We start from the raw sequence: 16,460 nt of genomic DNA, 5'->3' as shown, positions 1-16,460 counted from the left end.
TAATTGTTACTGTAATGTAAACTGTTTTTTTTTCCTTAAATCTGCCTATCTAGAGGAATTCGATATAGAATTCCTTGGTTGAAAATTCACGCCTTTCACTTTATTTATTTGTTTATTGGCGTGTTTCAATAGATAATTTATTTTGATCCATTACGAAAGGAGTATTCTGTCCAAAAATGATGTTTCTTTCTGTACTAGTGTGGCTTGAACGAGGATGAGTGTATCGCTTCTGCTCTGTCATATAACATTACAGATTGTCGGTTGCTTTAAGCACAACAAAGTTTGTCATTAATGTTTGATGTTGAAACCTTTATGTTACTTAATATCTTTCGAATACCTGTAAAGGGAAAACAGAGTTTGCTCTATATTCGAGCATTCAGTAGTAGTGTATTGTTATCATCGATAATTTATCATAAAAATGGGGAAGATTGCCCACTAGTCACTCTTGTATATGTCACTGCTTTAATCTTTAATTTAATCCAAACTGGAGCTCTCTCATGGCTAAGTGGTTCGCGCATGTGACTTTAGCAATGGATACCGAGGCGTTATTTCGTACGAGAGCTAATCGGTTCGGATCTCACCTTAATTTGTTCGCTGCATCACGTATCAAACAGCTTCACTGCTGACAAAGGTGCTAAACTCAAAATCAAAGAGAAAAATTCAAGAATTGGAACTTTATATTGCAAGACGAAAAGTCCCGTACCTTCTTAAGAGACATGTATTTCCACATATAAAGAATTTTTTTTACTAATTTCATATGCGTTGCGTTTCGTCTCAGGATGTTTTAATATGAATTATTTATTGTAAAGTTTGGCATTGTCTTTGTTATTTGTTAGTGTAAATGTTTTGGTCTCATAGTTGGTGTTCATTTGATATTACTTATTTTGTTTATGTAACGAAGCGTTTCGGTATTAACTTTTTTAAACTATAATTTCTGTTTTTATTAGACTTCTGTTTGTCTAATCAAAACGTCTGTTTTATTTTTCGGGGCGTATTTAGTGCAATTTTAGATATATTTAATTTCAGAAATAATATAAAAGGAAATGTGCTGACTATACACCAAATAGCTGAAATCCTGCCACCAAATAGCTGAAGTATTCGTGCACTTTTGCCTTCTGAGTCTTCGTTTCCTGATATTCGCTTCCTCTATTGTAGGCGGCGTGATTGCAGATTTTTGTTGTTTTTGCTTAATACAATGGAATTGATAATGCCCAGGAATAATATTAATCGAAGTAGCCAGTGGACTTTAATTTCGTTTTGGATATCCTCATACGATTTACTCAGTAGAGATGCAGGCCGACAAATATTACATAGGTGCTCATGATTACCGGTTCCCATGACCATCAAGAAAGTGGAAAGTTTCCTTTCTTCTGAGATGTTTTGCCGGAAAACACATGTGTTCAAATCTTTCCAGATAAGATTGTAATCTGTCTTCCATGTCATGACGTGGAAAACTCGGTATCATTAACATCACGACTTTAGCTGTAAATTTGATATTCGACTGCACCAATGTCAAAACTTTATACAAAGTGTGTTCGTATATCCTGTAACCGTGTCTCTAGTTAATGATACATTTACAACGAGTAATCACTATATTTATGAGTGTATGTTCGAAGAACTTAATTAGGCTTATGTAACCTTACAAGACCAGCCATAAATACAGAAATTTCTGGAGAGATATTTATTTGATTAGACTTCCAATTCCACAAGTGAGAGTTTCCTTTCGTAATTGAGATCACCTAATTTTCACATAATCATATTCACATAATTAGAGATAAAAATTCCAGTCTATGAGAGCACAGAGATTCCAATTCATGAAAGCACATAAGAGGTTCCTAGATTACCTATCAATCATAATAGATTGCAATCCAAATGGTTTGTTTGCACAGAATCGAACCTAGCAACAGATATTTAATATGTAGGCATGCGCCATTATTCCGTAACATAACGTGTCTGAAGCCTTGAAGCCTCATTCCCAACAGGAACTTAATTTAGTTACAAGCTGTAGTACTTCTACTTTTTATTAATAGAATAGCTGTAGAAACACCTTCATTTTTCTAAAGTCCCCTCCGTTCACTTCATTAGAAAAATGAAACATGTTAATCATGAGAAAGTCTGATTCAAAATTTCAACGATGTACAGACATAGTGGTTCACATATGTCAAATGAATGAATATTTTGATGTTTGTCCGTCCCTTCTTTCATGTGTCGCAGTGCAAATACGTTTAGTCTGGTCCGTTCATCGTATCGAGATTAAATTTTAGATATAATATTTTATAACTTTTTCCATTATGTTTTGAAAATGTTCCCCCTATCTCCAAAATAAGATTTGTGTATTGGAGGGCAAAATTCAAAATTTTTGATTTTAAAAAAAAAAAAAACAGCCTTGACGATTTTGTTCTTATTTTATAACCCAGTATTCTATTGGCAAGCCGGTATTATATTTTTTGTGGGATCAATCCAGAAGTATTTCTACTTTTGTCATTAAATTCTCTCAGAACTCTTTTCTCCAAAACTATTCAGACATTTATTTTGATATTAAATAAATAATTCTTCATTGGAAACCGTATAATACAGAATAAGTCATTTGTGACGAACGTCGGAAATTTTCTTGTACGTACTGCTTTTGGGAGATGTTTCAAGAACATCGAAGAAATTTTGTTTATATTTCTTAAATATATATGTTATTAATATAGTTTTACTACGGCTGTGCTTTACGTGCTTTCTTATTTAAAAATCCGTAGAGAGTAATTTATTCTTAGGAGTGCATTATTTTTCAAGGACGTTTTTCTCAAATATTTCTGAGGCAATTTTTATCATACTTCAAAAATGTGTTTCAGTAATATAATACTATAATATAAACGACTTCATATGAAACTATAGAGCTTACACTATGCTAAGAGGTTAGTATTTGTCTTTGGACTGGGAGATTCCCTGCAGGAACTCGTGTGGTATGAATCCCACGTTAAACTGTAGAGACCTCTCACATAACCCTGCTGCTAAAGGGGTTCTAACTAAAAAGCTCAAATTCATATGAAAGATCCTGAAACAACTTTGCTCATTTGGCAGGAACTTTTTGGTAAGATTTCTTCTGATACAAAGTTTGTTGTTACGTTCATATCTCCTGAATAGTTAATTTGGAAAGATCAATAATGAGCAGATTTTTGTTCTGGATGTGCTTTTGCAGACAATTTTTCCAATAACAATTCATGAATTGACTTTGTTCATATTTCGTAAATAGATTTTTCAATAAAAACATTAAAATATGAGTTCGCTTCGAAGCTATCCGAAAAAGTCTATTTTCTGTATTTCAGAAGTACTTCAGTCATAATTACAAATGACTTAAGAAATGGGAGCAACAATAGCTAAAACTTATTAAATATGTTGCAGTCTCTGAACAGAATTGGACTATCGCCGCTTGATTACCACTTTGCAGCAAGGATTAATTCTTACCACAGTGAGACTACTAACCAACACTTGCTGCTTACTCCATACAAAAGTTAAAAATAAAGTTTAGTAAAGCTTAAATCGAATATATAACAGATCGAATCTGCGCAATAACAGAGTTAAATATATTTTAAAACCTAAATAAATCCTAATATACTAAATACGTAATATATTAAGTATTTTGAAATTATTAGCGTTTAACAGAAAAAAAGCAAAAGCATGAGGCATATACATATTAATATATCTTTTTGAACTAAACGAAATGTTAAGAGCGAATGTAACAGCCAATAACGTATTTTCTACAAAACGAAGAAAACAGTTTGGAAACCGAACAATTAAAACCATAACTCTGTACAAGAACCATGCCAGTTGTTGAGGTGAAAGTGTTATATACGCAGATTAGGGCCGTGTTTATGACGCAGTAAGATGACAGTGCATAAGATGCTTAATGAGATCGATCCTAAAAATATAATTAAGACTGAATTTTTTTCTGTTTAATTCAAGTATTACGCAAACAAGATGTATCAGTCGATAGATCACATCGGAGTCAATGAGAAAACAGACTTTTGGTAAGTCAGCATGTCTAGTTTAAAGAAAATCGAAAACGTGAACCTCTCTGATGCTAAAAATATGCGTTGTACGTTGCCAATAATAATTTACGGTGTTTATTTTGCTGGAAGAAATCCGTATATGTTTATCGACATTATATGTAACAAAAGTTACGCTTTACTGCAGATTGTTACTTGTCTTTTCATTGTGATCACATAAAACCCTTTACTTAAGTACTTATTGTATAAAATATAAAAAAATACTAATAGTGATAGTAGCAGTGATAAAAATTATAACAAAAGAGATATATATTCCGAGAACGAAAGCCTTAGGGAACATATCTACCTTAAAGTCACTAATATAATCTGAGAATATGGGCTCTGTAAGTAGGAATATCCCGAAAAACTTAAATATTTATAGTTCTAAACATACTCGAAGATTTGACTAATCTGTACATTCTATTTAAAAGAAAGTGTGGAATACTCACTGGCACGACATAGTGCTGTTGGTATATTGGTGGTGAAGGATAAATGCCAATATGTAAGTTGAGTCTCAATTCCTTGCTGATATTACCATCACGGCTATTAGAATGCAACGACATCTACCAATAATCCAAATTGGCTTGAGAGAGCGATTCTAATTTTAGTGGGTCTCCAAATTCAAATCCCTTCGCCAGTGAAACCAGCCTTATTCTTTTAACAAGGAACTACACAGATCGCACAAAGGTTAATAACTATTATATGCGATATCTATAAAAGCGACGTTCTCGAATTCTGTATCAGCAGGCTCGTTTCTATAAATCCCGACAGATTACGGCACCGAACGAGCAAAACCGATAAAAACATGTTACTGTAGCTACTGGCTTCTTACTTGAATCTCTCGCAGAACGTACTTAAAGGCACGTATACTTGCATGCTATTAAGAAAAGTTTGCAAAACAACAAACACACTATAGCAAGAGATGACGCGTATGATCGAGGGTAAAAGTGACTGCTATTCAGCACTGAATAGAGAGCACGAGCAATGCAAAACAATTATTGATCTATCCCTGTCTATGACGAAAATATAAGTAGCAGTTTTGTATAAGCGAACGATCTGTATAAATGAGAAAAGGTAAGCTCCAATACTCTAGCAACATTTTAAACATTTGCCGATGTTCGTAGGTTCATTGTATATTCTGTTTTGCGTGTATTGACAACCGAAATCAATCCTTGTTCCAGTAACCTATCATGGTGTATGGGTACTGCTCTGGGCTAAAAATAGCCGAATCCTTGGAATTCTGGGGGATATAAATTCAATTGTTTATCTTCCGCAAGCCTGTCTAAGGTGTTTGCAGCAGAGTACTATTAATTGTTGTTTTTCTTTTTTACTTTTGTAATGGAGAATTTATCCAACTAGAACGTTCCCCTATTTGACAATTGAGAAGAGTTGCCGAGATTTTTGATTATATGCACGTTATTAGGAAATGGCTTCTGCTAGGAGTTGGACTCAATATGTAGTACCGTCCGTACTAAAAAATGTGATCTCGATTTTTGATCGTGGTGCGCTATTTACAAATGCTAAATGGTTTCTTTTTGTTTTCATATTTTCCTATTCAATTTATCTTCCAGTTTCCTGAAATATAAACTTAACGGAGAAGATATGAATTCCTCGCCGCAGGAACAAAATACTCCGTTATGTAATAAATTATTTTGTTGTGAAGAATGCGGAAGAAGGTTCAGGTACAAATCAGATTTAGAAATTCACATGCCAGTTCATACAGGTGAAAGATGTTATTATTGTGAGGAATGTGGTAAGCAGTTCAAACGAAAAGAACACCTGAAAAATCACATTCTTATTCACACAGGTGAGAAAGATTACTCTTGTGAAGAGTGTGGTCGGAAGTTTAATCTCAAAAGTAGCATTAAAACACACATGCTGATTCATACAGGTGAGAACTGTCACTTTTGTCAGGAGTGTGGCAAAGGGTTCAAACAAAGTTCTGCTTTAAAAATGCACATGTTAACTCATACAAATACAAAAGTCCATTGTTGTCAGAAGTGTGGAAAAAGTTTTAAGCATAAAGCAAGTGTGGTAAAACATATGGTACTTCACACTAATACGTATCATAATTGTGAATTCTGTGGGAAGGGGTTCAAACAAAAGTCATATATTATGAAGCACATGCTAACCCATACTAGTAGTGAGAATTACTGTTGTCAGGAGTGTGGAAAAAGTTTCAAATCTAAAATTTATATAAAAAATCATATGTTGGTCCATTCTGTCGAAAAATATCACTATTGTGATGAATGTGGAAAAGGTTTCAAGACGACAACAGATTTGATAAAGCACAAGGTAGTTCACATGCATGAGAAACATTACCAGTGCAATGATTGTGGTAAACGATATAAGTCGAAACATTATTTGAAAAAACACACTTTAACTCATAGAAATGAGAGACGTTATATTTGCGACAAGTGTAACAAGCGATTTAAACACGTAATAAATTTGAAAATGCACATGCTAGTTCATACAAATGAAAGACTTCACAGTTGTAGCGAGTGTAGCAAAAATTTCAAACGTAAGTCAGATTTGAAAGTGCACGTGCTAACTCATAAATATGAGAAAGACCAGTTTTGTCACAAATGTGGCAAGGAATTCAAGTTAAAAGCATACTTGCAAAAACATCTCTCAAATCATATCTGTAAAAAATATCAATATTGTGAGGAGTGTGGAAAAAGATTCAGACTCAAATCGCGTTTGCGTAATCATTTATTAACCCATACACATGAGAATATCCATAATCAAAGGTGTTCGATAGGCTTCTAGCAGGAATTGTATGTGAGTGCTTACAATAAAGCATATAATCAGAATGGATACTATTGTTAAGAGTACGGTTCAGAATTTCAAGGAAATTCATGTACGCTTGGGAACATTGACACATGCAGCTGTGTAATATTACATTGTCGGGAAAAAACAGAAAACAGCTGAACCTTAAATCACGGACAATCATGGAAGTGAGTGGTTGAAATATGCTTCATATTTGCAAAGACTCATCTTGTTTTTTGGAGGTGACAACAAAAACTGTTAGAAACAAGGTACTAACATAGATAATATTTTAATTTGAACCTGGGGGCCGCGGTGGCTCAGTGGTAAAACTCAAAGATTTCATTTTTAAAAAATTTGAACCTGTTTTATATAGAGATGAAAATGTTAAACTTATTACCTTGTTGCATTGATACGAGGTTAAATTTCAAAACGACTAGTGCATGTGCAACATTAGCATTTCATCGAGTCTGTGGAACGGTTGAAACCAAAAGCATTTTTAAATAAAGTGTATGCATATGAAGAAAATCATTTCTGTAAAGAATTTGGCTAAAATATGAAACTTAATTCAAACAAAAATATCCATGTCTAATCCTAGATATGAAAAAATGCTAATTTTTGTCATTTGGTAAAGAATGAGACAAAATCACTTCTTATTTCATGCAGACTAATTTATTATAATTATCATAGTGTTGCACAAAACTCAATATCAGATTTGTACGTCAGATAACAATGTGTAGAAAATCAAACTCAAGTTTCTAATAAATTTTCAAACTGAAACGTTTGATGGAGAATATTTAAAACTTCAATCATCGCAACAGTTTCCGAACTTAAAAAAGGTAGAAATATTTTTAAAAAATGATAAAAATATTTTAAATCCTTCCGAAACTTACAATAAGTACAAGTGGTATTGAGCAGAAACCAAATATTTTAAAAACTTAATGCCTGCAAAAATGTTCAGCTTGAGAAATACTTAAAGATTTTCAAACAAAAGAGTTAAAACCAGTAAAAGCTATATCATTTCAGAGTAGAGATGCAAGGGCTCGGGAAATGCTTGGGAAATTTTGGGCTTTTTTCACAATTCTGCTTTAAATTGATAAACGAGATTTTGTCTCGCTTCTCTATAACACAAAAAGTCATTTAAGTAGTGGTTGATGTCGATAATAATATAAAACCTCGAAAATAAACCATGAATTTCGAAAAGATATTTCAAACAATTTTACTTCTCAACATATTTACATTATGAATTCCAAAGGATTAACCAATGTATATAATAAGATTTTTTTAACCTCCTACATACAAAAGTAAGCTAGGTTGGCAAGAACCGTGATTGTTCTTGAAAATGGCGAAACCCCGTTTTGGGGGGGGGAGTTTAAACTAGGTTTTTTTGGTTTAAACCAGGCTTTTTTTTTTTTGTTTAAACCAGGCTTTTTTGGGTTTAGATATTTTGCTTTATGTATTTATATTACATATTGACAGAAATGAGTTTGTTTCACCTTGGTGTTATTATGCAACAATGGGGTTGTGCTGGAAGAGGTCACATAAGCTTAAATTAGTCCGGTCAGTAAATTTCTTAAATTGGGAAACTCCCGCCCTAGCCATCGGGAAAATCTCGTCATTACTCTAAATGTAGAACAATAACGGAAAAATCCTGTTATTGCTTTGCATGTAAAATTTAAAGGTCAACATATCATAATCAGTACGCTAAAACTGAGGTATTAAATTACAAATTTAGTACGTACATATCATTGAAAGTCCAATCTAAGCTAATGCTGGAAGCTATGTAGGCAATCGATAAATTTTGCCGATTTCTATCAATATATTTAAGTAACCTTGGCTTCTTTATAAAACAATAGGCATTCAGGCATGCAGAAATATACAATTTGGTTTTGTTTCGTATGTTCAGGCTTAACATCCTTACGTAATACCGAGGTTATCAAGAAGAAGACTTTCGCTTAAAGTGGCATCCGAACCGCTACTTTGTTTACGCATGAAGGAAGGGTTGTGGTTCGACCGAGAATTGAACATGGGACACCTTGATTAAAAGGTGAAAAGGAAATAAAACTAATGCAGATGGTTTGATGTGGGGAAACGTCACCAAGAACTTCACACGATTCGCATTTTTCGTTCTTTTTATTTTTTTGGTTTAAACCAGTTGTTTATTTAAAAAAAGAAAAAACAGCTGGTGTAAACCAGCCAACCATAAAAGTAAATACTTATTTTTAAAAAATACACAAATAACTAGCAAAATTCTATGTAGTATTTTTACTTCAAAATATTCCATACTCTCTTTATGGAACAAAATAAAATTAAAATAAAACATAAGAAAAATACTTAGATTTATATGATACACTTAAAGGCTGCACATCTAGAGCTTTTGGTTTTGTATATTCTTGAAATTCTACACTTTTATATAACCACCATCACGGTTTACTCAGTCCTCAAGTTTTCTGAATTTTTAACAAGAGGGATTCAACATATGAAGGGTATGAGGCAAGATCATGGTAACCCACAATTTTACTATTTTAAGAAATAAGAAATTTTCTGCTGCACAATCCATTTTGAAAGTCGGAAAGCTAATTTTTCACATAAAACTATACATGAAGGATTAAACGAAGCTGTATGCGTTGCTTTCTATCTAGTGCTGCATAACTCAGCAATTGAAAATTTGTTAGTTATCATGTTCTTGACTCACACCTTTCATATCATTATGGAACTCTCCTCACCCCACCACCACCAAAAAAAAAAAAAAAAAAAAGTCTACGGAATATATTTAACTTAAGATAAATACAACTCATGACTGAGTGGAGCTTTTGCACTTCTATCGGGAAGTCCGGGATTCAACTCAGTATTCGATCATTCTGACAAAGCTTTTCTTCATTCTATCTGTGAGGTAGAAATAGTTCGTGTACTGTGAGTTGGTCGACTTCCTTTCTTATTGTTTTTATATCGTCATTATTACTAATTACCAGCAGTGACGGCTTTGCGAAGGTTATGGGGCGGTCTTTCGGACTGAAGCCTGTTTCCCAAAATTACTTAATGTCTAAAACAAACGAAATATCTATTAGTCATGCCTTTACTCATAAACTTTAAGCTGCCGTCAAATAAAAATTACGAATGTTTAGAAAAACTAAACATTAGTAAGAAAAAAACTCCCAAAATACTTTTCTAAATCCTCCACTGATTCTCAGTATAAAATGATCTTCAATGAGGTTGTATCCGGAAGATTATCGCTAAATATATAAACGAAACGAAATATTAGTTATGCCTGTACTCATAAACTTCAAGCTGCTCCCAAATAAAATTAGGATATTTTAGAAAACGAAACAATCAGAGAAATCCCCCCGAAAGTACTTTTCTAAATCCGCTACTGATTATTTGTATAAATTAGTATTCAAGGTTATATCCGGAAAATTATTGCTAAATCGTTGCACAGCTACAGTATAACAGAAATGTGGAAGTACGGTTTGACGGGTATATTGAAAAACGTACGCTTTGACGGATATATAGAAAAACGTAAGTTTAACTTTTGCGCTAGAAGCTAGAGTACTAAGCTCTTAGAAGTGAAACACGATGACAAACTGAAATGATCCCGAGAAGAAAAAAATGTCGATAACTCAAAAGCTAAAATAAAGTTAAATAGCCTCTAAAATTGCCCTCAAATACTACATTCTTCACGTTAGCTTTAATTCGTAAAACATGTGCTCCATCCATCTTGCTGGTGATTTTTAGAGCGAAATATGGCATTTAGGTCATGGAATTCTTATCTAACTATAGAATATACTATAAGAAAGCTATTTAGATAGAAAAATCATGAAAATGAAAAAAGCCAAAATTTCCAAAATTCTCGTTTTTTCCCCAAAAAAGCCGGCTTTTTATGTGCAAAAAACCATCGATTCAAAAAAGCCGGCTTTTTTGCATCTCTATTTCAGAGCATTTCAAAAAAAAAACGTCGGATTCTACTGTTCTGGTCTCAAAATGCAGATTAGCGTACTAGAGATTGTCTAGAAAATGACTAGATCCTTAATATTTTTTTTTAAGTCTTCGTAGTCAAGGTAAGAAATTCAAGGTTATTTTTGCGTACCATAATTTCGTTGTGGAGAAACAAAATAATTCCAGTGCAGAAAAAGTACGGTAATTTTAATTGCAAACCTGATATATTCTGCATATCTTTAATCTAGCATAATTAAATAAATTACTTAAGTGAGAAAAATACCGTAAGTCGGAAGAGGCCTACGATTAATAGCATTCTGCTTCGCGCGGTTTCCATAATGCTTCATTGCGAATTCGAACATCCCCAAGTGACATTTTCTCGAGTTACTTTCCTTGGAGGGAAAGTAGAGATCAATTAAAGAAAAACTTACTGAAGTCAGCAGACTAAAAGCAAGAGTATTTGAATACATTTTGTTCTTTTCTGGTATAACGGGCGGTCCATGCGATCTTTATTTTTCCATAGGAAGTTGAGAAAGAACTATATTTCAGGTAAGAAAGTGAAGTTGGATTTACTTGCAATGTTCGTATTACAACCTAGCAGAAAGTAAATCAAAATCTTTATAAAAGCTATTACTCCTTACTACAGTTATTTTCTTTTGTTTTTCAAAGGTGGACTCTTAGAGTGACATTTTTATAAGGAAAACAAAATAACCTTTTAACAATTGCTGTAGAGTCCTTTAAGTAACTGTAATTGGTGTTCAAAATGAAATTGCAATCATGGTGAGAAGAATTTTTAAAATTACGAACGTTTAGAAAACATGTAATGATTTGTTTGTTATTTCTCTGTCTGAGGTGTGGACTTCAATGTAGAGAAAGACCATGATCGCAGGTAATCTTGGAGTTCTGTTCCGGTTTTCTTCGTTCATGCCATTATTCACCGTCTCACTATCACCAATTATTTAGCCTCTGTCCATGTAGATGGGACGCTAAGCTAAATTAGGATGTTCTGGTTTCAAATTAACCATATAAAACTATTTCAATCTCATTTTCATTGCAGTTCTCTCTTTTACTAGAGAGAATTTCGATCATTCAACGTAGAAGAATAACTGACGTTTCGTTATGTTAAAAAAAATCCCTAGGGATTTTAAATTAATGGTGTGCAAAGACAGAAAGAAATTATGCAAAGAGGGAAAGAAATTATGACTCTTATAACAGCAATGCTATCACAATTTCAGTAGCTTATATTTATGCATATTTACGTCACTTCGTTCTCAATAATCTTATTTTGGCGATTAAATGAGCAAGAAATTTGGCACGTTTGCTCTCGCTCCTTTAATTTTCTGAGGTAGACCAACGTTAATTAAGATCTACATTTGCATCGATATTTAACTTAACAGTTACTTGTGTTTGTGTAATTGTCTGTGACGTATCTACATTTTTCTTTACGTTGCACAACTTAATCCAGCACATAACCGCTTATAAATCCAGAATTCCATCTCCAGTCTTATGGTTATCTGAACTAAACATTTTAGCTATGACTGCCATTAAATTCTATTAGACAGAATAGCGCAGTGTTGTAATAATAATTATATCATAATGCAGATCGCGCGGAAAGTTCACGCGACGCAATTGAAACCTAGAACCACAATTAAAAAATCACCGAACACATTACAAAATAAAAGAATACTTATGGGATACTCAGTATTTTGTTGGACTTCCTTTCGTCTTCTTGCACGCTTTCAGTAGCTCTGGGACGAGAGTTTGGAGGGTAACAAGTGGCTAATTGTTCTAAACCTCCCTGATGGCAGCTTCCAGCAAAGGCAATATAGAGATATCCATACCCTGTAAACGTCTCTTCATGACAGACCATAGGTTCTCTAGAATGTTTAAGATTCGACTGTACCCTGGCCAATCTTTTCTTACCATGATTCTCTATAAGAAGGCGGGCGTTTCTGGGAGCTCTGTAACTTCGTAGCCCTAAGTTGTCATGAATTTTCTCCTGCACAAATCCATAGGGACACATTACCAAGCAATGAAGGATTGTTTTCTTTTAATTCCTTAGCTGTTAAAGAAGGTTGCTTCTGCAGCTACCTTTTCATGATCTTTAGCGTTCTTTCAGACACTTTCCTAGACTTACCAGACTTTGTTTTTGGACGGGGCATTTTGACTTCTTCTGCCTCCTTAAAACGTTTCACCAAATGCTGTACTGTTCTCAGTTTCAGACCCTTTTGCCTAAAGATACCTTTGATTTTTTTTTACCAGCTTCAAACAGGGCAATCACCGCCTTAGTTTCACCAGGCATCAAAATTCAGTAAGACATCTTGTCACAAAGAAATGAGATCGCAACACACATAGAGCAGCATCACAATTACATGAAATACCAAGAGCACGTGCACATCCCAAGTAATCCTGTCGATCCACCAGGCAAATTGAAACTTGTTTCTCTACAGCAAGTAACACAACAGGCTGGTGTTTCCTGCCACCGAGCGACGATACTTTACGCGGTGTCATTAAAGTACGCTGATGATGTGAAAAAACGCGAAAAATATTGACACTAAGCTTTAGGCGTCAATACTTCCCGGCGCTCAAAAACGCCAAATGAACCCTCCACATCAACAAGCTTCACTACTTTGTAGGTTTTTAAGTTGTAACCAGGTGCTCTAGACCAGTTGTTAACTGACGAATGAAAGAGAACATAAATCACAAAGGGTTAGTTGTTTACAGTTAGGGGGCCGAAATTAGTGAAAAGTAGGATAATTTACAAGGGAAGTGGAAGTGATTTATATGAGAAAAGAAAATGAACTGTTCGTAACCAAGACAGGAAGTAACGTCCCCTCCGAGGCTCTAACTCGCCTTCACTCGCTAATGCTCGCTCAGTAATACTGTCTGAATTAAATCTAATATTGGCAACCTAATTTATCGTATGAAACCATGAAACGACTCAATCGGAATTGAATATCGCGAAAAAGTTGGTGAGAAAGCTGGCCCCCATTCCTAAACTATAGCCCACAAAGACTATCTGGCAGTAATGGAAAAACGTTTTTTTTTTTTTCTTTATGGCTACTTTCTGTTGTTAAACTTTGTAACTATACTTGTTTTAAATATATTAATTACCTGAAAATGTGTTGCGTCAAACTAATAAGTAGAGAATGTATTAAATTCTTATTGTGTAAAAGATAATATGTACGATTGAGATGTATATTTCAATTTAATGTTTTTAATTATATGCTTATATATTAATTATATATTAATTAATTATATATTTTATTCCTGGCAATGTGAAAATTCTATAATATATGTAAAACAATAAAAAATGCGATAAAATTTCACTGAGCGCTTAAGCGAGGAAGCCCCCCTTAAATATGCCATTCCATAGAGTATTAAAGATCTTGTGTTGATTCAAATAAAGTTCCTTCTAAGCATTAACATTTCTAGTAAAGTCGTTATCACGTGATGCATTATTTAAATGCTGTATTGTACTTAATTTAAAGTGGGAGATGCAAGTAACAAACGGTTATCCCCCCCCCCAAAAATGACAGCTAACTGTAAGAATGTACTTTCTTTTGCTCTCTCTCTCCATTTTTAAATATGCAGGAAATGAAAACAGCAGATGGGGAGGAAATTAACCTCATCCCGCATATAAATCCCAGACAGAAAAAAGACTGAACTGCACTTCAAAAATATTTGTAGTGGAGCGAAATGGTAATATTCCGTTTATACATATTGCGTGGTTTCCTCCGTGTAAATACTTGTTGAATAATAATAATAATAATAATAATAATAATAATAATAATAATAATAATAGACTACGTTCCGGCTACTTTTGCTTATATATTCATTCTTTCTTGTTAAATTACACAACAACAACAACAAAACTACTATGTATACATGCACATAAATTCAACTCTAAACAGTGTTATAAATACAGTTAAGTCAGAGGCGGCCTTACTAGTATGCGGGGCCCCGGGCGGGGGTTCGGTAGGCGAAGCCCTCCCCCCCGAAGCCAGGAAACATAGGTGAAATTTTTGAGGGGGTAAGGGGTTCTCATGGCATGGGGGTCGATATAACTTACGACATTAATGATTCGGAAACATTTTACATGCATGCAAGATCAACAAACTAGAACACATAATAAAACTATCACTGACTTACGAAGCAGCTGCTTTGACGGTCACAGACGGAAGTCCACTTTTCTGGCTTTTCGCTGTGCAAAATTGTTGATAAGGTCCTCGTAGTCCATTGTTGAGGCAACTTCCTTTTCGATGGACAAAATAGCTAAACCGCACAGTCTGCTTTGCGACATTGTTGATCGTAGATGGTTTTTGATAAGTTTCAACTTCGAAAAGCTTCTTTCCGCGCTGGAAACTGTCACAGGAATTGTCAACATAATTCTGTATGCAATAACGATGTTGGGAAATGAATCTCGAATGGGCCAAACGTACTGAAGACACTCTTGGGCGGCATTGATGTTATCAGGAAGCATTTCTCGAAAAATCTTCAATTCTGCGCACAAGTCAATTCCGTCCAAATCGCGTGAATCTTCTGCGCGTAACATGTTGTCCAAATCCATGCAGCACTTTAACAAATAATCGTCGTTCAATGACCGCAAACCCTTCAAGTTGTATAGAAATTCAAAGATTGAAGCATACTCTTCCAGTTGTTCGAATCTTTTTTCCATTGAGGTAAGTGCTTGATCCACTATCCGTAAGAAATACCCTGTTCTGAAGGACTCCGGCGAAGATGTTTCTTCGTCGTTACCCTCATAATCGAATTGTTTTTTCTTGCATCTGACTCTTCGTTCCTTGAATTTCTGAGCTACGTTCATTTCGGACGCAATTTCCTTTGCTGCGATCATAGCATCGGAGAATCCGGTTTGCCGGTACTTTCTCAAGAAAGTAACAAGGCCTTTGATTTGCTGTATTGCCACATCGAGGTGCATGTCAGCTGATCGCAAAGTTTTGCTGACAGCATTCACAGCAAATAAAATGGCATACCACATGATTAAGCTCATAATAAACTCGAAGTTTTCGAGCTCATAATTGGCAAGACATTCGGCTTCACTTTTTACTAGCGGATCATTGGCGGTATCTGCGACAGTCAACAGTGCCTCCCTCACTTCTTTCGTCTGATAACGCAGCGCTTTCACACTTTCCAGGCGGCACTACCACCGCGTTTCTGAAAGTGACTTTGTAGTCATGAAAGGCACAGTTTCTTCCAAAATTTTCCACCTTTCAGCCGAGGGAGCAAAGCATTTATATATTCTCTGTATGACACCAAAAAACGTCACTGCTTGGGAGTTGCATTTAGCCATGTCTCCTAAAACAAGGTTCAAATTATGGCAGCCACACGGAGTGTAAAATGCTCGATTGTTCTTGCGAAGAATGTGCGCTTGAACTCCTTGGTGTTTTCCCTTCATGTTCGCACCATTGTCGTACTCCTGGCCACGACAATCGGCGATGTCCAGACCGAGGTTCGCCAGTGCGGCAAGAAGAGCTTCAGACAACCCCTTTCCTGTTGCGTTGTCCACATCCAGAAATTCGATGAAGTGCTCCACCACCTTCACTTCCGGATCTGATACGTCCAGAAAACGCAATATTAGGGAGATCTGCTCTTTGTGGCTAACATCAGGCGTGCAGTCAAGGATGACGGCAAAATATTTAGCAAGTTTCACTTTATCAATAATTTTCCCCTTTACTTCTGACGCCATCAGATAGATAAGCTCCTTTC

General features: G+C 34.8%; 1 protein-coding gene across 12 annotated transcripts in view; it reads left to right on the top strand.

The window, feature by feature from the left end:
- Positions 1-16,460, top strand: part of LOC145662289 (uncharacterized) — a 179,330-nt gene that overhangs the window by 51,127 nt on the left and 111,743 nt on the right. For 7 of the 12 annotated variants that reach the window (XM_081727776.1, XM_081727766.1, XM_081727758.1 and 4 more), the window contains one exon: positions 5,606-7,958. The exons of 3 other annotated variants lie outside the window; for them this stretch is intronic. In XM_081727776.1, coding sequence (XP_081583902.1) covers positions 5,606-6,803 — 1,198 coding nt within the window. In that variant the 3' untranslated portion in view covers positions 6,804-7,958. Of the gene's footprint in view, positions 1-1,155; positions 1,686-5,605; positions 8,030-16,460 lie in introns of those variants that run through there. 2 more of the 12 variants (XM_081727785.1, XM_081727794.1) reach the window with 2 other exon arrangements.

The sequence above is a fragment of the Thermobia domestica genome, chromosome 1, assembly GCF_964235325.1.
Source record: "Thermobia domestica chromosome 1, izTheDome1.hap1.1, whole genome shotgun sequence".
NCBI lineage: Eukaryota > Metazoa > Arthropoda > Insecta > Zygentoma > Lepismatidae > Thermobia > Thermobia domestica.
Note: the sequence above shows the minus strand (reverse complement) of the source record. Positions and strands in the feature narration are given on the sequence as shown.